Source organism: Lithobates pipiens, unplaced genomic scaffold, assembly GCF_037356315.1.
Source record: "Lithobates pipiens isolate NorthernLeopardFrog02 unplaced genomic scaffold, aLitPip1_a1.2 Scaffold_8, whole genome shotgun sequence".
NCBI lineage: Eukaryota > Metazoa > Chordata > Amphibia > Anura > Ranidae > Lithobates > Lithobates pipiens.
In genome coordinates this window covers 474,690,726-474,715,444 of record NW_027507903.1, presented here as the reverse complement: position 1 = coordinate 474,715,444, position 24,719 = coordinate 474,690,726, and the positions used below count along the sequence as shown (strand labels likewise).

General features: G+C 43.0%; 1 protein-coding gene across 10 annotated transcripts in view; it reads left to right on the top strand.

Annotated features, from left to right (window-relative positions):
- The window catches only part of C2CD5 (C2 calcium dependent domain containing 5), a 159,735-nt gene that overhangs the window by 34,467 nt on the left and 100,549 nt on the right, over positions 1–24,719 (top strand). For 5 of the 10 annotated variants that reach the window (XM_077468709.1, XM_077468708.1, XM_077468710.1 and 2 more), the window contains exons 8-11: positions 2,553–2,704; positions 11,639–11,815; positions 17,684–17,769; positions 20,480–20,588. In XM_077468709.1, coding sequence (XP_077324835.1) covers positions 2,553–2,704; positions 11,639–11,815; positions 17,684–17,769; positions 20,480–20,588 — 524 coding nt within the window. Of the gene's footprint in view, positions 1–1,061; positions 1,187–2,552; positions 2,705–11,638; positions 11,816–17,683; positions 17,770–20,479; positions 20,589–24,719 lie in introns of all 10 variants that reach the window. The other 5 variants (XM_077468716.1, XM_077468714.1, XM_077468712.1 and 2 more) reach the window with 2 other exon arrangements.

Genomic DNA, 24,719 nt, shown 5'->3' with positions numbered 1-24,719 from the left:
ATGGACTGTGAATTCGTTTTTAATCACATTTGTCCTTGCGGTATCCTCTCCTGTGGGCCAAACACCTACCCATTTCAAATATCATTACCTGCAACATGATGCACTGTGCTGATTTCTCATTCGTCAGATTTGACTCCTGGTATGCAGGAGCTTTTGCAAAGAGGGTTAATATAGATTTCAGGTAATTAAACTGACATATTTAAAGAGACCCTGTCACTGTCCTAGGGGCACTTTCACATTGCCATACTGTGGTTTTACCAGAGTGCAGTGTATCTGCAGTTTTCGTTACCCAAACTTACCATACAGTGCAGTGTATCTGCAGTTTTTGTTACCCACGCTTTCCTTCATACTTCCTTCAGACACCAAAAGTGCTGCATCTTTGGTGCACTTTCAGAAAAAACAGTGTGAAAGCGCTGCAACTACTCAATGTCAACTTCCCTGTAAAAAGATCTGAATAGGTACCTGTATGGAGTGCTGCAGGCAACTGCGTTGCTTAAAGAACTCCTAGAACCACTACTATCTGACGCTTCCTGGTGCATTATCATGTCATCCTACTCTGTTCTGTAGTGACATAGGGGTTAGAGGGGGGAACCACAGTTGCCAGTGGGGCACACTCTATATGACCACCCCAGGAAGTGTTAGATAGCAGATAGGAGCTCTTCAAGCCGGAAAAGTATTCCCTCACACATTCTTTAATAGGGTGGCTGTCTATGAGTACTTTTAGAATAGGGACAGGGTCTCTTTAATATCTTAACCACATAATTGCACTTAAATGTGTTGTTTGCCTGGGGTTTTGCGTAAAATAAAAATATAATAAACTGTTCTACATTTATTGCTGTACATTGGGTGGTGAGGGTTCCTAAGCAGCGATTTCCCTTTTGCTACATGTATGTCTCCAGCATAGAGTCTCAGGAGTCTCCCCTCAGCCATTTCCTCTGCTTGCATGCTTCAAGGGGGGGCCTTCTTCCACTAACCAAATCTCTGCCTTGACCATTCTTTAACCTCCAGTACTTGTATGTCCTGTTCTCTCTCTTCTTTCACCTCGCTGACACTTTTCTTAGGTCTCCGCTGGTCCAGCCACCAAGCCATGGATATCGATCGACCCACAACAGCCCCATTCACACAGCTTCTGGCTCCCGGCTCACTCAGAACTTCTCTGTGTCTGTTCCCACCCTCATCTACACTGGTACGAGATCTGGGGGGAGGCAGGATGCAGGTAGTGTAGGCAGGTGCTTCTGAATTCATATGGGGTGTCCAAACTCTCTTCCACTGACCTCAGCTCCACCCTTCTAGGAATTATGTTCATCCCACTCTTTTTTAAGCTAGGCCCTCTCACAGCTGATATTCCAGTGTTTGTGGTTGCTGAAGGGTTAGAATCCCTGACACGCTTATTTTTGGGATTTTGTTAGTGAGGTATCTGCATTAAGATCCCAGGTCACTGGGTGCTGTGCCCATTTTGAGTAGTTCTCATTATCCCTGTACTGAATTCCTGGCTATGCATACCTGCTGTGTCCATTATGACAAATTATAAGTGCCCCTGCCCTGAAAAATGCACACCTGCTGGGCCCATTTTGATGAGTTATTCCGGTCCCTGCCCTGATTTCCTGGGTAAGCACACCTGCCGGGCCCATTATGAGGGGCTCCCCCCATCTGTGTGTTGGGTTTCTGGCCTGCAACCTGCTGTGCCCATTATGATGGGTTCCTAGCATTCCTGTAGAATTTATTAATTTATTATAAATCATGTTATTTTCATTCAAAATCCCTGTTTAGGCAAAAGCTTTTAAGATGGCAGAAATATCTCTATTTAAGAAACCAGCAAGTGACTGAGCCCTCAAGGCTTCACTGTGTCCTTGGCGGAATTTGCTGCATTTAAAAATCAATGGCAAATGTATCAGCAAAATCCCCCTTAATAAGAGGTCTGCCGGGCAGAGGAACTTAGGAGCAGACATCTCACCACTGGAATCTCATTAAAAAAAATCATAACCTCTTTGAAATGTCCCATTAAATTTCTTTTGTCTTAACCAAATGTTCCACGTCATGTAAAAAAGAACCCAAAAATGTTCTGCAAACAATTTACTGTGTCCTCCACACACCTGGCATGTCTCTGGAGGTGAGGGAGGAAGATTGGTTGTCAGTGGAGGGGATGGGGGGCACGGCAGGTAAGTAGCCATGTAGCCATAGAAACCGCTGTTACTTGCCTTTTAGCTGCACTGTATTAATGCTGGATGATAAGGAAACAAGCAGAAGAATTAATATTTTTTTGTTGTGGCTGCGGTCATTAGAACAACACTGTCATCTCTTCTTTGAAAGTTTCTGCTTCCTTTATTTTACTTTTTGCTTCTTCTCTTTACTTTGGTGATGATTTTGCCTGTTTGGACATCGTTGGTTGACAGATGCTGCGTGTACTGCATGGGATGCTGGGAAATGTTGTCCGGCCAGCTCCACCAGAGGGAGCCCTCTCACTGCAGCAAATATTCCTCAGGGGCGGTCCTGTGCTCCACCAGCTTTCATTGGGAGGGGTTATTTAATGTTTCTCCCCCTTCTTCTGGCAGGGCTCCCTTCAGTGAAGAGCTTAACCCCAATGCTCATTCATCAGGACCCTCCACCCCTCTGAAAAACCAAACCTATTCCTTTTCACCTTCCAAGTCCTACAGCCGACAGTCGTCCTCTTCTGACACAGATTTGAGTTTGACACCCAAGACTGGTAAGACACATCCACCCAGTTATGTTTTTTGTTTTTTCATTATTTCTCTTGGTTTGCCATTTTTCCATGCACCCTTCCCTGCTGTAAAGTTATCAAAATCATGTCAATACTGTGTAAAAATTGGCATTATGCCTCATTTTTGTCAAGGATTGTGCTAGAGGACACCCTTGTGAAAAAAAAAAAATGCTGATTTCTTAATCCCCCCCCCCCCCCAAAAAAAAAGACATAGTAGTGTCAGATTTGTGTGTGTTTTTAGGAATGGAGCTATTTTATTACTTTTGCATAAGTTGGAGCTGTTGTACTCAATGACTGTCATGATAAAGACTTTTAATGAGTCCAGCTCTCACACCTGTACACCAATTTTATGTCTAGTCTGGAATAACTTTGTATTTCTTGTAATTATTTAACCCTTTTTGTAGGGATTGACAGATATCGTTTTTTCGGTGCCTATACCGATATTTCGGCAACCTCTCAGCTCTCAGACCGCTAGCCAATATTGTCTGCCGTTATTCTGTACATTTAAAAAAAAAAAAAGATTTTTACACTTTAAAAAAAAAAAAATATATCACTGTTATTGCTGTCACAAGGAATGTAAACATCCCTTGTGACAGTAATAGGCAGTGACAGGTACTCTTTATGGAGGGATTGGGGGTCTATGAGACCCCCAACCCCTCCTCTGCATTTGAAAGTATTCAAAACATCAAGATCAAGGTTTATGAATACTATTTTTTAAAACTGACGCCTTTAAGATACCAGTAATTCAGGAATTGATGTCATGACATTGCTTCTTGATTACTTTATCCAAGACCCGAACAAAGCATCGGCTTAGTTCGGGTCTTCGGCCAGCCGGCGGACGTGTTGGCTGGTTGCTCGGGCCTTCCGCTGGGATGGGAGGGGCAATGTTTGTAATAACAGCCCAGTGGCTGCTGAGCCGCATCGGTTGCTATTAGAATAAAGCTGACCGTCCGCTCTAAAGAACGGTATCACCCTGGTAAAACCCCTTGAAGGGATATCGGCCTAGTTTGCGACAGATACCAATTTTTCAGAAATATCGGCCTGCAAGAATCGACCTTAGCGATAATCGGTCGATCCCTACCTTTTTGCTTGGCACTGTGTTTGTGCTGAAAGTGTTCTCCCAGCACAGAGATCTAGCTGTCACTCATAGCTCTTACTGTCGTACTGAGGATCAAGGGTCAGGAAGACTGGCTCCCAGTAACATGATCACTATGATAGCTGTGATTAGCTATATTAGTACACACTCTGTGTACACTTGACACTGTACTTTCTTTGGGTCTGCTTACACTTGCTGCACACTGTCACTTTCCAGAAAGAGATACAGGGGCGGCTGCCAGGCATTCAGGAGGTGATGTAGCTGCCACATGAATAGCTTTTTTTTTTTTTTTTTTTTTTTGGGGGGGGGGGTGGGCAGCCAAATGGGGATTTTGAATAGAAATGCTATTACGCAACTGCAAGCCTAGTGTTTGTCTTGCCGTTGGATTTGAACATATTTCTACATAGTTGAAACATTTTGCACTAACATATTGTTGGTAACTCAAAGGACAATCTGTAACAGTTGTCTAAATCCATCCTTTTTAGGGCCCATTTATATCTGTGGGTTGCGATCTGAATGGAGTCCCAATGCACTAGTACAAACACTCTAAACTTTCCAAACAAAGGACCAGTTTACTGTGCTTCAGACTTGAGGTCAGCCAGACTGTGGCCAATATAAGTAGAAAATGTCTTGGGATTGGTGGGAGTACACAATTCCCTAGATGTGTATGTAAACGAAGGCTGGCCGCACTCCCATTCACAATGCAATAAGGTTTATTTCCAAAATATAAAAACAGCACTGGAATGGTACGGGGAAGCAGAATTCCCCAGACATGGTGGTCAGTGTGGGGAGGAAGAAAGTCCTGTTTTTGGTGTCGGTGGGAGGAATAATTCCCCATTATTGGTATCAGTGGGAGCATTGGTGTCCCTTGAAGGAATAGTGCCCCATCATTGGTTTCACTGGGCAGAATAGTGCAGCCTCATTGGTGTCAGTAGGAGGAATAGTGCCCCATCATTGCTGTCAGTGGAAGGAATAAATCCTTGTGTCTGTGGAGGAATCGTGCCCCATCATTTGTGTCAGTGCGAGGAATAGTTCCCCAGGGGCTGGATAAATGCAATCAAAGAGCTACAGTGGCTGTGGCCGCAAAAGGGCCAGAGTTTGGAGACAACTGCGCTAATACAATTCATTTTCATTACTTTAAATTGTCTCTATGATTCATAGCAGTAGTGAAAGCTGTCCTCAGTTAAGTGACCCCTGCTGTTAACCCCCTTCCTTTTTTTTTTTTTTTTTTTTTTTTTTATCTACTCCGCACATATTAATTAACCAAGACTGGGCTAATTTCAGAATCTAAGTTGAACTTGTCACTAATTTAAACACTAGCAGTGTTTGCTAATGTAATGATTGTAAGCACTATGAGGGGAGGAAGGAGCGAACTTTTTCCACCAGGGCTGCTTCCACCCTTCTCCTATGCCCCCGTCTTTTTTTTCTATTAACACATTTGCCACAGCCATATTCACAACCCTGCTCTGTGAGCCCCAGCTTTACACATTTCCTATACTTTAGTTTTGGGTTCTCCCTAAAAAATCTTTAAAGCGGAATTCCACCAAAAAAAATTAAGTCAGCAGCTACAAAACCTGTAGCTGCTGACTTATAATAATCGGACACTCATTTGTCCAGCAATGTGGGCGGTCAAAGCCCTGCTCCTCTCCCCCTTCTCTCTGAGGCGCTGGCATTCTTACTATGGGTGCCCAGCTGTGCCTTCACAGCCGGACACGCAGTGTGCATGCGCGAGCCACACTGTGAATGGCCGGGCAATCTTCTGGGACCTGTGACGTGTCCCAGAAGATTGCAGGGAGGGAGGAGGGAGAGGTGATCTTCCTTCCGGTGCTGCGGAGCCCTGGGAGGAAGTGGGAGCTGGATGCCTCTGAAAAGAGGGTACCCCCCCCAAAAAAAAATGACATGCCAAATGGCATGTCGGGGTCACCTGCACTTGAAGCGGAAGTTCCATTTTTGGGTGGAACTCTGCTTTAACTAGGTTTTAAAAGATACAAGCAACCATGTCAATGTGCCTGCTGTCACACTGATAATAAACTATTTTTTTTTTGGCGGTGGGGACATGTTCTCTCCAAGGCCTTTTTCACAAAGGCTTTAGCTTGTAAAGAGCAATGTGTACAGCTAGATTTTGAAAAGCTTTTGGCAGGCAACTTTCTTGAAGCCTTTAAAGAACTTTTCAACTCCAGTTTGGGAAGCGCATATTTTAATAGGAGTGCTACCTGTCACTTTAAAGAGGAAGTAAACCCTGATGGGTTTACTTCCTCTTTGATTCCCTGCAAAGGTAAAGCATAATGGACTACTATGCATCGCATAGTAGTCCATTATATGTCCCTTACCTGACACAGGAGCCAGCGAAGTCACCGCTGTCCCCTGTAGTCCGGAGCCTCCATCTTCTTGGTAGGTCTTGCTGCTCCGGCGCTGTCATTCAACGGAGCTGGATGACATCACTCCCGCGCATGCGCATGGGAGCTGCCACTCGCGGCATATCGCCGTTAACTGCGGCACGCTCAGTGCGCCTGCGCGCCGCTGTCTACGGCACATGCGCCGTAGACAGCGATGCCTGTCTTTCGGCAAATATCTCCTAAACCATGTAGGTTTAGGAGATATTTCTTGGACCTACAGGTAAGCCTTAATCTAGGCTTACCTGTAGGTCAAAGTTGGTTGTAAGGGTTTACAACCACTTTAAGTAATGCCGTGTACACACGAGCGGACTGTATGGCGTACTTAGTTCGTCATACAATCCGACGGACAGTCCGTCGTACTTTCCACTGAACGGACTTGACCACACACGGATGCACAAACAGTCCGTCGAAAGCTTGCGCGATGACGTGTGCAGCACGTACGACGGGACTAGAAATAGGAAGTCCAAGACACAGCAAAGCACCCTTCCGCCGTGTAAATCCTTTCTGGGCATGCGCCATTCTTAGTCCGTCGAACTAGCATACTGACGACCGTACTGAAACCAAAGAATTTCGAAAAAACCGAAATACTTAGTACGCCGGACTGCACGCTGAAAAAGTCCGCTGAAATGTGTTTCGACGGACTAAGTACGCCATACAGTCCGCTCGTGTGTACGCGGCATAAGATGTTAGCTGACTTCAGTAAGCTTCAAGTAGTGCTACAGTGGTGTGAAGTGTTTGCCCCCTTCCTCATTTCCTGTTCCTTTGCATGTTTGTCACACTTAAGTGTTTCGGAACATCAAACCAATTTAAAACAATAGTCAAGGACAACACAAGTAAACACAAAATGCAATTTGTAAATGAAGGTGTTTATTATTAAAGGTGAAAAAAAATCCAAACCATCATGGCCCTGTGTGAAAAAGTGATTGCCCCCCTTGTTAAAACATACTATAACTGTGGTTGTCCACACCTGAGTTCAATTTCTCTAGCCACACCCAGGCCTGATTATTGCCACACCTGTTCACAATCAAGGCATCACTTAAATAGGAGCTGCTTGACACAGTAAGGTCCACCAGAAGATCCTTAAAAGCTACACATCATGCTGAGACCCAAAGAAATTCAGGAACAATTGAGAAAGAAAGTAATTGAGATCTATCAGTCTGGAAAGGGTTATAAAGCCATTTCCAAAGCTTTGGGAATCCAGCGAACCACAGTGAGAGCCATTATCCACAAATGGCGAAGACATGGAACAGTGGTGAACCTTCCCAGGAGTGGCCGGCCGCCCAAAATTACCCCAAGAGCGCAGCGACGACTCATCCAAGAGGTCACAAAAGACCCCACAACAACGTCCAAGGAACTGCAGGCCTCACTTGCCTCAGTTAAGGTCAGCGTTCATGCCTCCACCATCAGGAAAAGACTGGGCAAAAATGGCCTGCATGGCAGAGTTCCAAGGAGAAAACCACTGCTGAGCAAAAAGAACATCAAAGCTCGTCTCAATTTCTCCACAACACATCTTGATGATCCCCAAGACTTTTGGGACAACATTCTGTGGACCGATGAGACAAAAGTGGAACTCTTTGGAAGGTGTGTGTCCAAGTATATCTGGCGTAGAAGGAACACTGCATTTCATAAAAAGAACATTATACCAACAGTAAAATATGGTGGTGGTAGTGTGATGGTCTGGGGCTGTTTTGCTGCTTCAGGACCTGGAAGACTTGCCGTGATAAAAGGAACTATGAATTCTGCTGTCTACCAAGAGATCCTGAAGGAGAATGTCCGACCATCTGTTCGTGTACTCAAGCTGAAACGAACTTGGGTTCTGCAGCAGGACAATGATCCTAAACCAGGGCTCGACAAAACTCGGTCGCCAGGTCGCATTGGCGACTAGAAATAGCGACCTCGCGCCTGGGGCAGCACAGCTGGGGGTATCCTGTGTCTGTGGACCCCCCCAGCGTGATCGTGTCGGGCCGTTCCGCCGGCGGCCGAAAATTTAGGCCGCGGCTTTGAGGCCTTCTGCGGTCCTATGATTCCTTATGGAATCTGGCGCCCTCTTGTGGTCGCCGTTGGTATGACAAACCAGCAATGTTAATGAAGATTCCTCTGCCTGTATTATATTACCTGCCTCTTCTTCCCTTTATTTAGAACCCCCTAAACATTATATATATTTTTTATTCTAACACCCTAGAGAATAAAATGGTGGTTGTTGCAATACTGTCTGTCACACCGTATTTGTGCAGCGGACTTACAAGCGCACTTTTGTTGGGAAAAATAATTTAGTTAATAAAAAAAATAAGACAACAGTAAAGTTAGCCCAATTATTTTTTATATTGTGAAAGATAATGTTACGCCGAGTAAATTGATACCCAACATGTCACGCTTCAAAATTGCACCCGCTCATGGAATGGTGACAAACTTTTACCCTTTAAAATCTCCATAGGCGACGTTTAAAAAAATTCTACAGGTTGCACGTTTTGAGTTACAGAGGAGGTCTGGGGTAGAATTATTGCTCTCGCTCTACCGATCACGGCGCTACCTCCTATGTGTGGTTCGAACACCGATTTTATATGCGGGCAGGACCGGGCGCGTTTAAAAATTATTATTTTTTCTGCTTTATTTTAACTTTTTTTTTTTCCACTGTTCTTTTAAAAAAAATGTTGTGTCACTTTTATTCTTATTACAAGGAATGTAAAAATCCCTTGTAATAGAAAAAGCATGACAGGTCCTCTTAAATATGAGATCTGGGGTCAGAGAGACCTCGGATCTCATATTTACACTAAAATGCAATTGAAAAAAAAATTGTCATTTGAAAAAAATAAATAAAATGTCCCTCTAAGAGCTATGGGCAATGACTTGGAGACGGGGGGGGGCGGCGACGGCGCTGCTATCTTCCCCTCACTCGTCTCCATGTCAGGCCAGGGACAGGTCACGGACCTGGCTCCTAACTTTTTAAGCTGGCTCCTAGATTCCAAGCAAATTTGTCAACCCCTGTCCTAAACACACCAGCAAGTCCACCACCGAATGGCTGAAGAAAAACAAAATGAAGACTTTGGAGTGGCCTAGCCAAAGTCCTGACCTGAATCCTATTGAGATGTTGTGGTATGACCTTAAAAAGGCCGTTCATGCTCGAAAACCCTCTAATGTAACTGAATTAGGACAATTCTGCAAAGATGAGTGGGCCAAAATTCCTCCAGGACGCTGTAAAAGCCTCATTGCACGTTATCGCAAAAAAGCTTGGTTGCAGTTGCTGCTGCTAAGGGTGGCCCAATTATTAGGTTTAGGGGGGCAATCACTTTTTCACACAGGGCCATGATGGTTTGGATTTTTTTTCACCTTTAATAATAAACACCTTCATTTAAAAATTGCATTTTGTGTTTACTTGTGTTGTCCTTGACTATTGTTTAAATTGGTTTGATGTTCCGAAACACTTAAGTGTGACAAACATGCAAAGGAACAGGAAATGAGGAAGGGGGCAAACACTTTTTCACACCACTGTATTACTTACTGAAGTCTACAGCTTGGTTTCAAGTAGGGCTGTTGAATATGGTCAGCGAATCGATTCATCTCGATGCAGCCATTCCCAAATTCAGCATCGATGTGGAGAACCACTGCAATCGATTAGCAATTGCGTCATCCCGGCCCGCTGCGCCCGCTCTTTCTTGCGTAAAAGAACCAGCAGTGGCGAATGGTGGCTTGCAGCAGGAGCTGTATAAAAAGCCCCCTCCTAGTTGAGCACTGCCGCTGTGACCAAGGAGCTCCGCCTCCTGGCACTGATGTTATCCCCAGCCGCCCTTGTACAGCGGCACTGTCTTCCAGCCAGCCTGAGGGACAGCCATGGGAGCCCCAAGTGACACTGACGGACTGCCTGGATACTGGACGTGGACGCCGGATGCCTGTTCTCACTCGGCAAACATAATTTACTGTTATGAGCAGGTACCTACTAATGACTCGAATAGTTATAGGGGTGATGTCTCTGATGATGGGTAGTACAGTATGTCTGTGATGGGGGACTCCCTCTCTGGAGAGAGGGGGCTGCCTGTGGTGGGGGTCTCTGTACCTCTGGGTGGTTGGCTCATGGCTGTGATGGAGATGTCTGCCGTTTCTCTCTGGGATGGGTGTCTGTGTTTTGCCACTGATCCCATCCATCCCACCATCCCTCTGCCACTGATCCATCCATCCCACCATCCATCTGCCACTGATCCATCCATCCCACCATCCCTCTGCCACTGATCCATCCATCCCACCATCCCTCTGCCACTGATCCATCCATCCCACCATCCCTCTGCCACTGATCCATCCATCCCACCATCCCTCTGCCCCTGGTCCCATCACCCAGCCCCTGATTCCATCCATCCATCCTACCAGTCCTCTGCTACTGATCCCATCTATCCCACCATCCCTCTGCCCCTGATCCCATCTATGCCACCATCCCTCTGCCCCTGATCCAATTCATCCCACCATCCCTCTGCCACCGGTCCCATCCCTCTGCCCCTGATCCCAGTCCCACCACTATCCCTCTGTCACTATCATTTATATCTTGTGCATTTAGGACACATGAATGGCTCTTCAAAGGCCTTAGCAAAGCCAGCTGAAAGCTCTGCACATGTTTTGTAAATTCTTACTGCACGCACTGAAAAATGTGCCTAATAGTTGCAGCTGATCCCAACTTTTGGAGCCTCTTCTCGTGTAAACCTGCTTGTTGGAGCCCTGGTACCCAACCTGCGACCTGTTGGAACGTCTTGTGTGGCCCTCAAGCCCCAGCAGCCAGTAGTAAATACATTGATTTGTAAAGGGGCTGCAATGGCAGTAATCTAGAATAGTCTCATAACATACTCCCACTCTCTAATAGTCTCATGCATTGTAGTTCCATCCTTCAACTCTATTTGTAGCATGTAACCAGCCTCTAACCACCTCCAGCAGTATCTTAGAAGTCTCTGAAAATACTCTGTAGAACTAGATATACCCAGTCATATATGCTACCCCCTGAGGACACCAGGTGCTGCAGTTGTGGCACCCTATATCTAGTAAGTTTAACACCACTGCATTGGAGTGTCTCTTGGTTTGCGAGACAGCTCTGCCTGGATAGTTTTGTCACTCCAAATACTGTATAACCAAACCGGCTGAAAACTTGGAAACTTGCATATTTTTATATAAAGTCATGATTTTGATAACTTCACAGCCATGTTTGTTGATGGTTGTGCCCCATGAAAACGCCATGTACACTGTTTGTAGCATTTCTTAAGCAAGCAGTATATATCTGTGTTTGGTATTTATTCCTTCCTGTGTTATATCCTTTCTATTGCTTTTATCTTCATTTATTTTATCATTTGTATCCGTTGTTTTGTTTTTTTATTTCTTTTTTCTCTCTCTTTTTTTTTTTTTTTTCTTTCTTCTCCACCTGAACATTCCATTCTTTGTCTGCCACTCTCACAGGCCCCCCCCTGCAGGGGCCAAGGATTTTCTTCTGCCCCAGCACACCTTCCCTTATCTGTGATCCCCCAAGTCTTAAAGGGTCTTATAGCCACTCTGGCATGACCTCATCACACGCTAGCCATGTCAGCCCATTGAGGAAGTCTGTGTCATTCAGTGACGAGATGCTGCTGTCGGCTGGTAGGATCGCCCACCTTTTGCCTTACGTTGCTGAATTTTCACAAGCACGTTTTTTATTTATTTGTGGCAGTTTGAACTGCATCACAATGCTAACAGTGTATTTGTGCACGATACTCAACATGTATTCACATTCTTGTTATGCCTGGTTGTTACTAACCATGATTGGTTTTTAAGGCAGTAGCACCACAGACTATTGGTCCATGTGATATCCCAGACACGAGACCATTCTCTGGTGTTTCCGTCTTAGAACTTTCTTTGGTTTGTTGTTCCAAGTGAAAGGTGCATGCATGTACATAACAGGCCTTGTAATTATTTCCACTAGTGAAACATTGTTGCAAAAAAATAGTATCCAGCACAAACATATTAGATATGAGAAGACACACTTTAAGCAGGTCCTCCTGGGGACAATTTTATTATTGTTATTTTTTTATTTCTTTTACATTTTATTGATTCATAATCCAGATGACAGTGTGGTATTTTTGTATTTGTAGCTATAAAATACTGTTTTTTCTTTTTTTTTTCTTTTTTTTGAACATTACATTTTGTTTTACATTTTGCATTGTACAGAAATACTGGTTCTTGCTTTGTACACCAGTTTGAAGTGCAGTGCTACCAGAGTGCAACATACAACTGTAGTGGTAGGAGGTAGTCCCCACTTCTGTACTAAATATTAATAGATTTTATATCTTTTTATATGTTTCACATAAGGTTAGGTAAATAAAAAATATATCTAGAATGCTATGTGATGACTGCTGAGAAGCTGTGATCTTTTTCAGGGCCTGTGTACAAGGGCATTTGTTTGCTTGTCTCTCCATATGCATCAGTGGGAATGCTGAAACAGGTTGATGCAGCTTAAAAAGAGGTCAAATGCATTTAGGAAGGAAATCCTATGGCATTCAAAAGTATCTCATATGCAAGTTAAAAGCATCTGAAAGCAAGCTGCATCTGTCAATCTACACAAACCCTAATAGAGAGCTCCCTGGTGGGGTTGAAAGGATGGGAGTGCCAAGCTGTGAAAATCAGTTTACATACAGTGTTTGTGGAAAAAAAAAAGACTATGAAGAATTGATATCCAGCGCATTCAAGCGTTGTACTAGTGCCTCCCTTCATCAGGGCTTAGTTATGCTTTGCAGGAGGGATCTGGAAAAATAATTAGACTCCTTAAACTTTAAGTTGACTCCTTGAAATTTATTCTTATTGAAAACCAGTTAGTAGAGTGCTCAGCCACTTTTTTACTAAGAATTAAATCCCAGAAGTGTGTTTAAGGCTGGGTTCACACTGCTGCGGGGGGAGATCCGGATGTGATTCGCACCGCAAATCACATCCGATCTCCGTAGCGATGCGAGTTCAGCCATACAGATAGTATGGCTGAATTCGCAGCGCTCCCGCAGCAAACTCGCACGGGACCCTTTTTTTGGTCCGCAACAGAATCGGATCGCATGGGGGTTCACACCATGCGATCCGATTCCTGTGCGAGTCGGCAGATCGCACTGCGATATGCGGACGGATCTGGGGGTGTCATTAACATAACATTGACACTCCCAGCCGTCCGCATAGGGCAGTGTGAACTGCCGGCGGGAGGTGTGCGATGCGGGAAAACGCCACGGATTCGCGGCGTTCCCGCATTGCAGCGGTGTGAACCCGGCCTAAAGGATAAGCTCACCTTTTTGTAACATGTACACCCATATTCAGGTGAAAAAAACTGAAAAGACATTGCAGGAAAATATCCTACCATACTACAGACTTTATTGGCACCCACATGAGACACTTTAATTTAATTAAAGCAGAGTTCCACTCGTTTGTAAGTTTATTAAAACTCAGCAGCTACAAAAAGTGTAGCTGCTGACTTTTAATAAATACACACTCGCCTGTCCCACGGTCCAGCGCTGCAGCTGCCGGAAGCATCGCTCCTCTCTGCTGCGCCGTCATTGCAGATGTGTGCACCCAGCTGTGACAACTTGCGGCTTCACAGCCAAGTGCGCACAGCGCATTCACGAGTCACGCTGCGCTCTCCTCACGCTGTGATCCCCCCTGGTATTAACCCCTTCCCAGCCAGTGTCATTAGTGCAGTGACAGTACGTATTTTTTTAACCCTAATCACTGTATTCGTGTCACCGGTCCTCAAAAAGTATCAAAAGTGTCAGAGTCTGAATATTCGCAATATCGCAGTCCCGCTATAAGTCCCTGATTGGCGCTATTACTAGTATTTTTTTCCAAAAATATGGAGCAGAATACATTTTGGCCTAAATTTATGAAGTAGTTAAAGTAAAAAAGTATTAGTTTTTATTTACAATTTCCGATAAAAAAAACACCAATGCGCATACAAACGTTAAACCATGTAGTCTTCAGAATACCGCATTTGAATCATAGTATAAATTACATAAATACTGCAAAAGCATGGTGCGCCCCTCTGCAAATGCATGTAATTAGGGATGGAGCCTTGCCACAGTGGCTATGTCAGGTCACATTCTGTTTTTATTGATTTGCTCTGGTAGTTCACTGAGCTTCCTGTTGGAGTGTAACTGCCTGCCCATATCGGAGGTATGGACAGACAGTTTGCAGGACCATGGCATTACACCCACGACCTGCTGATCGTGGGTGCAATGTTTTACAGGTCCTTAACAAAAAAATAACAAATGCATATTGTTTTGCCTACAAAAAAATGTGCATTTCTTCTTCTTCTTCTTCTTCCTCTTTTTTTTTTTTTTTTTTTTCTTTGTAAAAATTCAACTTCTTTAAGCCCTGATAAAATGGTAAATTTTTGCAACCCCCTAAACAAGTCAGAGATAATTCTTGATAAATACGTTTATTGTGACAAAAGAAAACTGCATCTTAGATTTTGATAGCTTTACACTCATTCTATTCTTCTACATAAGCAGACTATCCTGCGGTCCCTGTCAAGGCTCCACTGAGCTCTAGAGAACTGCCACACTGCAATAACCACATTATTTAATTAGAACTTCTGCAAAAATTGGAGCAAACCTCTCCACAAAAATTTTCATTAACGATATCTACTTTCAGACTTCCAAAGGGTTTTAAGAAGCCAGTAAATGATTCATCATGCTAGCATCTACCCAAGTTACACATTTTTGTTTTGGGCGGACTGATCCTTTTAAACCTCATGCCTGAAATTTTGTATTTTGTCCTGTACAAGTGACACTCTCTTCTCTGCTCTGTCACCCTCATTTATGAATACGTGTGACTGGACACACTATATATATTGCTGCTCATTCCTGCTTCTCCTCATTTCACATGTCTGCCTCATTAGGATGGTATAGCTATCCAGAACGAGCACAGGCCTATACCAGTCCTAATGCTGTTTCCTTATCTAATCACAGTTTTACATGGATCGAGTGATGTCCTTGCATAGTTCGGTAGAATTAGATTTCATTGCATCTGCTTCATCTGAACACAGTATAAATGCACAGACACATGTATCATACTGGCAGTAGAGGTCGTCTTGGCCAAAGCAACCAATTGAGTTTTAGCTCTAATAACCACTGATAGCAACATAGTGGTCTGGAAGTAGAAGCTATAGTGTCACCTTCTCCATCTCTCTGTATGTAGGTGAGGTTGCAGAGTAAATGTACCTACTCAGCACTCCTCTGGTCTGTTGAGTTTCAGTTACAACTCTTCATGAGTGGTGCTGTGCTTTTAGAGGGCTCTGCAGATTTTTTTTCTTTGGTTGAACTAAATTAACTTGTCTTTTTTTTTCTTTTCAATTTAACTGTGTAAAAATAATACATTAGTGTCTCAGCCTATCACAAGAAACAGAGCAGGGTTTGTATTAAACAGTGTTTGAAATAATTTTTCTTTATGACTATGACTAATTTGTCTGTCTTAATCGTTTTTAACCTTAAAGAGGAACTGCAGTCTGCTCACACAATTTTTCATAAAAGCATGTTTGCCATTCCCTCCAACTACTTGGCATGTTATATTTTATTTATATATAATATATATATACATATATATATATATATATATATATATATATATATATATATATATATATATATATATATACTGTGATTCTGTACTTGCCAATGATGCTGCAGAAATCTCCCTTCACTAAGTCTTGCAGACATTTTAACTCTGGGCAGCTGAAGCTGCTGACTGTTCACTTCCTGGATTTACACAGACTCGCACCTCCAGCTCTGCAGCTCTCATTGGCCCTCTTGTGACTCACCCCCCCTCCCTGGCAAACTCTCACTAGAGTGAGAGAGCTGTGCATGATGTCATAAGCCTAGGCTTTTTACCAGACAAGAAACAGGAAGTGGGCTGTATAAGGTATTTAGTAGCAGAATTTTTTTATTTTTTTTTACTATCCAAAGTTAAAACAACAAAGGCAGAACATTTAATAGATGGAAAGATGAAAAAATGACTGAAGGTTCTCTTTAACTAATGTTGCTAAACTTGACCTGAGCATTTACGCTTCAGTGACATTTGGGCATGAAAAAAGCAAAGATAATGACAGGGTATAGAAGCTCATACATAGACTCAGAAGAAATGAGGGGAAGAAGAAGACAGATGGAGAAGCAATGAGGTGACCCAAGGGATAAAATCTTTACCGAACAACAGCCCTGTCTATGGCTATAATAGTGTATGCAGGTTTACTAAAATCAACAAACTTTTCCAATGTCCAAGTGATGGAAAAACTAAATTCTAGTTAGATGGCTTTCTTCTATTCTACCGAGATTAAAAAAAATAAGTGTGAAAAAAAGTTATTTTTTTTCTTTGGAGTTGAACTTTAAACTTACATGTAACAGTGCTGTGTCTTTCAGTTTACTTTGATAGAAAAAGACTCTCCAAAAATGCACTTCTTTAGGGTAGGTAACAAAATCAAAACTGAATTGGTTGGTATGGGCAACACCTGACCTGCCATATCCTGCCTTTTTGTTTGCAATCTGCTTTCATAGTATAGATTTAACCTGAAATGTCATGTTCGATCCAATTCTTATTCCTATATCTGAAATACTGTGATTGCTTCCCAACTGAAAGAAAAATCTATCGGGCTGTAGCCCTTTAAGAAGCTCTGCCACAAGTATACATATCGCCACAGTGGAACTGTCAGTGTTGCCCATAGCCACCTATTAGAGTTAGGCTTTAGCTTCAATCTGTCAGAAAATAAAAATCTGATATTAACAGATGTAAGCGTGGAACCTACCTTCGAGCAAATCCATCAGTGAGTCTGCCTAGGCTGAGTTAATGTCATCAGTCTGCTGCAGGCAGAAAGGAGTATTTCCTCAATCTCCTCTTGCTTCCTTCAATTGCAAAATTGTAGCTTTGTAGCAAGTGGCAAGGTGAGAGGCTGCAACAGTGGCTGATCTGTGTTAGACATCCGTGAACACAGCTGCAGAGGCACCTTGCTTTACAGATGAAAACCCCAGTGCAGTAAACCTGAGGTCATTGCAGGGCATGCCTATAACCTTACTTTAATCTTTGTACTGTCATGTGATAAAGTAACATATCCTCCTAATGCATGATCCAGTCAGGTGCTGCTGCATTGGTGTAATGATATTTAGTAGTGAATCTAATTGGTGGCTGTTGTCAGCACAGATAGTTCCTAATTAGAACATATTTATAAATAGTCTAATTGTTCCCATCTTTTTTATTCGTTAGAGGAGTGCCTTTTTGTTTGCCCATCAAGAAATGAAATCTATTCTGTGTTCTGGAATATTATATTTCCTTCAGGTTCTGTATCTTTGGATCTCCCAAGTCAGTAAAACAAGACCTTTATTTAATGTACACATAATTGTTGGAGTATCCTCGGCATTTTTACAAGTCTAGTGTAGTGTAGGTTCTCAGCCTATTTGACAGTCGTGAGATCTGGCTGTGTGTCTTATTTCTGAGCATCATTTTACCCTGTAGGGATGGGGAGCGGAAGTGCCGGCAGAGAAGGTGGAGCCTTTAAAACATTACTCCGACAACAGACACAGACTGCTCTAGAGCAACGGGTGAGTCAGTTTATATACTTGTACTACACATTGGAGCAGATGATTTAGATTTGTGTCAAACTCACATTCCCTTCACAATCTGTAACTGCAGTGTGGCATATAGTGAAATTTTGTCTGACATTTGACGTAACTTGAACAGAGTAATTCTGCTATAGAGCAGGGAAATTACAAACTTGAAATTACTTCTAGAATGTAATGCATACCTGTGTGGCAAAACAGATTTGGGCTGTTTGTATTGGAAGTGCACATTGTACATTTCATAAATGCATGTGTTACAACTTCCAGTGGTTTCTTTCAGGAATGCCCATTCACCCAAAAGTGGAATGTTAAAACCAAATGTTTTTAAAAGAGAAGTATGTGTTTTTTTTTTTTTTCAATCATAATCACCTAGGTGGACGCAGCATTGGTCCCCCGCCGGCACTAAGACTGAGAACTGAATGTTCAAACACCACTGATTGCTCAGTTCTTAGTGCTCCGTGAGCAGAGATATGGTGACTACCATATGGTGACTTAGGCTCTCAGTGGCTCCAGGCATGTGGGCGGATACCGACTATATGGTCGTGATCTTTCCCCAGCCTGGACCGGCTCTGGGATTTTGGCTTACAGTGGAAAATGGGTCATAGGAGTGCAGAACGAACTGCACTCCTGTGATCCACAGAAGTACAGCCAAACAAGCTTTGGCTGTACTTCTCCTTTTAAAGTGGAGTTCCACCCGTTTTTTAGTTCCTCTTCACCTCCTCTCCAATGTCATGATAACTGTGGGCACCTGACTGTGACAGTTTACGTCCTCACGGCCAGGCGCGCACTCCTATTGGGCAGCCAATCTTCTGCTACCTGAGATGTGTCCCAGAAGATTGCTGGCAGGGAGGGGTCGCCTAGGGCGAGAGGAGGAGTCGCCTAGGCGGCCGAAGATAGGAAGTGGGACAGGAAGTCCCATGAAAAAAAGGGTAACCCCCCCCAAATGTGGCATGTCAGGGGTTGAGGAGTTCTTAAAGCGGAAGTTTCACTTTTGGGTGGAACTCCGCTTTAAGTATTTTCAAATGACGTTTGTCTTGCCGTCATATGTACTGTTTTGCATTTTTGTACAAATATTCATATGAATGATTATTTTGGAGGTCTACTAGTGTATGGTCAGTTTTGAAAATAAAAGTGAATTTTGCAAAGGTAATTTTTGGACAGGGCTGCTTTAATCTACAGTAGTAAAAGCTGAACTTTTCAAGATGGAGACATTATAAATGCAAAAAAAAAAAAAACTGAGGCTTGTTTTAACATAAACAGTAACACTAAGCAATATAAGTAGACCTAAATGGGAAGATTGTAGCTCTCTATTGAAGATTAAAATTACCCCAGCCTTGCAGCTTTTGTATAACCGATTGGATTGCTCAGATCACTATGAAACAGAAGAACATAAAGCACACTGGCATATGGAAGAGCTTTCTTTAAAGTAACGCAATAACAAATGAAACGCTGGTAATTCTTACATAAAACTGTTTGTTTTTTTCCATCTTGCTGTTCATGGCCAACAGCAAGCAAGGAAGCTGTTAAAGAATTTTCCTGAAGCATGCCCCTAGCAACAGTGTGTCATCTGTCCAGCAGTGGGTGGGGCTTGCTGAATGTGGTTATGTGAGCAGGAAACTGGGACAGAAGTGTGGTCTCTGCATTCTTGGCACCGAGTGTCCCAGCCTTGGATCTCATCCAACCTCCTTTTGCTTGCTGATTGCCAAATCTTGCATAAAACCGGTTTCTCCATGTTGTTGTTTGTGGCTGTTGGCAAGCAAAAGAAGGTTGGATGGTATTCATGGTTGGTGCTTAGAGCACACAGATCACACTTATCCTCTAGCTTCCTGCTCACATAACCACCTTCAGTAGCCCCACCTACTGCTAGACATGACGTGCACTGTTTTCAGGGGTGCATTTCTAGGACCTTCCACTTCATAAGCCTTAAGGGGGTTTTCCAGTCCTTTTTTGCTTGGAGATAGATGCAAGGATTACAGGTGTTTCATTTTCATTTGTGAGTGCATTACATTGGATTTTAATCCTTTACATTAAAGGAAGCTCTGCACTATGCTTGTGTACTTTGTGTTTCCCTTCTGTGCTAAAATCCCTGTCAGTTTAATTTTTACTGGAAGATCTACCCTCTTGTTCTGGTAACAATTCCAAAATATTGAATTCCCCATAACTTTGTTTTAATGAAAATGGTGACCAGGGCAAACTGAGAGGATACATCGACCTAGTTAGAACACAGATAGAAGTATAAACTTGACAGAGGTTATAACTCATTGCTACTCTATTCAATGCTAAAAATAGATTTGGGCTATACATGCACTTTTATGCATCAAGGGTAAATACCTGAATATGACTTAATTTTAGCTTTTTGAAATCCACTGTACAGCAGCACTTTGACTGGTAAATGGGGGGACAGTATTAGGAACCAGACAGTTTTGCTGCATATAAATATATTAACGGGAAAAATGTGATAAGAGGACATTTAGCAGGCCTGGCTGAAGGAATGACACCAGTGGCAATCCTTTACAGAATATCTCCTGTCATTCTCTGTGTCATGAAAATTACAAGCTATAGTATTCGTGATTTTGCACCGATTGTGTTATTACCCCTGGAGACGTTTTCTTCCCGAGCTTGATATTTAAAATTAATGTTCTTTTTCTTTTTTACTCTAATCACTTTTTTACCTTTTTAACATGTTTTGTAGGAGTTCCCATTTTTCACCCTGACAGCTTTTCCTCCAGGCTTCCTTGTTCACGTCGGTGGTGTTGTCAGCGCTCGATCAGTGAAGCTGCTGGATCGGATTCACAATCCGGGTATGTCTGCTTGCCCACTTCTAAATCTTTTCCCATGTGATTGCCAATTTGTTCAGTGACTACTAGGAAATTTGGTTTTCCCCTTTAAAGAACAGTACATAATCTACGACAACTAGTACATCACTTCAGATTCTTACTTTCAATGGACGTTCTGGGACTAAAACATTTCACTCCATGTAAGTTATCTGTGAAGCCATGTGTGTCTAAAAAGGGCATAATAACACGTAACTGTAGCATTGTTTTTGCCTGCTGTTTATCAGGTAATTTCCAGTCTTGTTTTGGCATCCCAAAACCATTTTGCTGTCTTCAGGTGACCTACCATTGACTCATATAATTTTGTGCAAATAAGACAAAAGGAGCGTATATATTTGACAGTAAGGCAGATTTATAGACTGTTGTTCCTTCCAACAGGAGATAATTACCTTTCCTACACTCAGTAATAGATGTGTCTGTGCAGGATGTATGGCTTACATTGGCTCCTTTCTTGTACAATAAGCTTTACAGAATTAAACAAAAAACAAATATATACCGCATGTATATAAATTATAGTCTGTGTGTGTGTGTGTGTGTGTATACATATATATATCATACAGTATCTCACAGAAGTGAGTACACCCCTCACATTTTTATAAATATGTTATTCTATCTTTTCATGTGACAACACTGAAGAAATGACACTTTGCTACAATGTAAAGTAGTAAGTGTACAGCTTGTATAACAGTGTAAATTTGCTGTCCCTTAAAAATGACTCAACACACAGCCATTAATGTCTAAACCACTGACAACAATAGTGAGTACACCCCTAAGTGAAAATTTCCAAAAGGGTCAAAATTTTGTATGGCCAACAATTATTTTCCAGCACTGCTTTAACCCTCTTGGGCATGGAGATCACCATAGCTTCACAGGTTGCCACTGGAGTCCTCTTCCACTCCTCCATGACGACATGGCGGAGGTTGTGGATGTTGGAGACCTTGCACTCCACCTTCCGATTGAGGATGCCCCACAGATGGTTAATAGGGCTTAAGTCTGGAGACATGCTTGGCCAGTCCATCACTGTGATAGATTCACCCAAGACAGAGGCTTTTGAAGGGGACTGAATGCTGGCCTCTAGCCTACTGATTATTTGCCCTGGATTTAAAGGGAACAATACTCTTTGTGAGGTGTATGCCTGGGGACCCTTGAAGTAATGTTACTTTGTATTGAAGTCCATGTCCCCCCAAGACACACAGATTCTGGGGACCCTGTATATGCCATATTAGAAGTAGTGACTGCTTCACATTGTTGGGACTCATAGCAGATGCTGATTTCATCAACTCCAGCCACCTGTCTGACTGTTGTCCGCTATAATGTGCTTATTGTAAATAAGTCTTGTATGGGCTCTAAGGGTCTTTCCCCCATTGTTATTTGTGCTAATTAACTCTGCTATTGTGTGAAGGAGTTCTGTGTTGATATTTATGATAATCTGTGAGCTAGGCGACGACAAGGCTGCCCTGAAAAGTCATATCTCTGAGTCACCCAGTCATAGTTACTTAGTTAGCCAGGTTGAAAAAAGACACAAGTCCATCCAGTCCAACCTTAAAAACGATAAATAAAATAAAAAATATCGTACAATCCAATATACCCAATTTTATACCCACAGTTGATCCAAAGGAAGGCAAAAAAAACCAGCAGAGCATGCTCCAATTTGCTACAGCAGGGGAAAAAAAATTCCTTCCTGATCCCCCGAGAGGCAATCGGATTTTCCCTGGATCAACTTTACCTATAAATGTTAGTATCCAGTTATAGTCTGGTTAAATGATTAGTTAATTAGCTCATATTAATTAGGTTTCTGGTTACAGTTTGTATTGTCATCCTGGTGTATATATTTGTGTGGTAGCTCAAATAAATCGGTTCATATTCAGCAACCAAAACGAGTACTGTCTAGTTATTGGTTGTCAGCTGTTTGGAATATCTGATATCTATATTCAGACTGGAGGAAGAGATATATGATGAAAGCACTCAAGCGGAGTGTGAGACATTTCATTAAAATCACCTTTACCCTCGGCTTCTTTAGCAAGTGGTCGTCTTGGAGGTGTGTTTGTCATTATCACGTTGGAATACTGCCCTGCAGCCCAGTCTCCAAAGAGAGGGGATCATGCTCTGCTTCCGTATGTCACAGTATATGTTGGCATTTATGGTTCCCTCAATGAACTGTAGCTCCCCAGTGCTGGTAGCACTCATGCAGTCCCACCACCATGCTCGACTGTAGAAAAGACACACTTGTCTTTGTACTCCTCAGCTGGTTGCCGCCACACACACACGTGACACCATCTGAACCAAATAAGTGTATCTTGGTCTCACCAGACCACAGGACATGGTTCCAGTAATCCATGTCCTTGGTCTGCTTGTCTTCTGAAAACTGTTTGCAAGCTTTCTTGTGCATCATCTTTAGAAGAGGCTTCCTTCTGGGACGACGACCATGCAGACCAGTTTGATGCAGCGTATGGTCTGAGCACTGACGGGTTGACCCCTCACTCCTTTAAACTCTGCAGCTCTCTTAGCACTCGTACATCTATTTCCCAAAGATAACCTCTGGATATGACGCTGAGCACATGCATTCAACTTCTTTGGTCGAACAATGGCGAGGCCTGTTCTGAGTGGAACCTATCCTGTTAAACTGCTGCAAGGTCTTTTCCACCATGCTGCAGCTCCGTTTCAGGGTCTTGGTAATCTTCTTATAGCCTAGGCCATTGATGGCAAACCTTGACACCCCAGATGTTTTGGAATTACATTTCCCATGATGCTCATGCCCTCTGTAGTGTAGTCGAGCATTGTTGGAAATGTAGTTCCAAAAACATCTGGGGTGACAAGGTTCGCCATCACTGGCCTAGGCTGTCTTTATGTAGAGCAACAATTCTTTTTTTTCAGATCTTCAGAGAGTTCTTTGCCATGAGGTGTCATGTTGAACTTCAAGCGACCAGTATAAAAGAGTGAGAGGGATAACACCAAATTTAACACACCTACTCTCTATTCACACCTGAGACCTTCTAACACTAATGAGTAACATGACATCGGGGAGGGAAAATGGCTATTGGGCCCAATTTGGACATTTTCACTTAGGGGTGTACTCACGTTTGTTGTCAGCGGCTTAGACATTAATGGCTATATGTTGAGTTATTTTGAGGGGACAGCAAATGTACACTGTTATACAAGCTGTACACTCACTATATTGCATTGTAGCAAAGTAATTTCTTCAGTGTGGTCACATGAAAAGATATAATAAAATATTTACAAAAATGTGAGGGGTGTAGTTACTTTTGTGAGATACTGTGTGTATGTGTGTGTGTATATGTATATATACATACAAGCACATACTGTATGTAGCCCATAATACCCCATCGTTTAGTCAACAGCAAAGTAGGTACAGAGTAGGCACATATTCCAGGAATGCATGTCCACTTCTAACCAAATGCCCCTGGCATTGGCCTTTCTTGAAGCACAGGAATCAACGGGGAGAAAACTGCCAGACTTAACAGACTTAATGGATAGCTAAAAGCAAGAACAAACAATAAGTAATTTCCTAATTGTGTAGTACAGGACACAGGATCTTTAGTCCTTAACTATTGGTTATATACAGCTACCTACAGGTGGAAACTGGCAAACAAAACTGAAAGAACATCCGCACATAACCTCTCCACTCCCAGAAAGCCTTGGCTTTTGCCAAGTGTCCTTAAATTTTGTTTTCTCAAGTAAAGTATATCTTAAGGCAGGGGTTGGCAACCTACAGCCCGTGGGCCGTACTGTCGGTGCACGTGATGAATTCACGTGCACACGGCCCGTGGACATATTAAGTAAGAGCGTAGCATGGATCAGGAAGCTGAATGAGAACACGGATGAGACACACAGCAGCGCTGATAAAACAGTGGGAGCTTCCAGAGTTAACTTTCCAGGTGATTAGTTGCTAGGTCATCCTAGCAACCAATCGCCAGCTTGTTAATTTGAACAGTGCTGCTGTGTGTCTCTCCCATGTTCTCATTCTGTTTCCTGTTCCCCGCTGCTCTGTCCCCCTCTCTGCATGAAGCAAGTTAGGAAAGGGCAGACCTGCGGGGGGGGGGGGGGGGGCTGTGTAATATGCAGGGGGTGTGTAGTGGG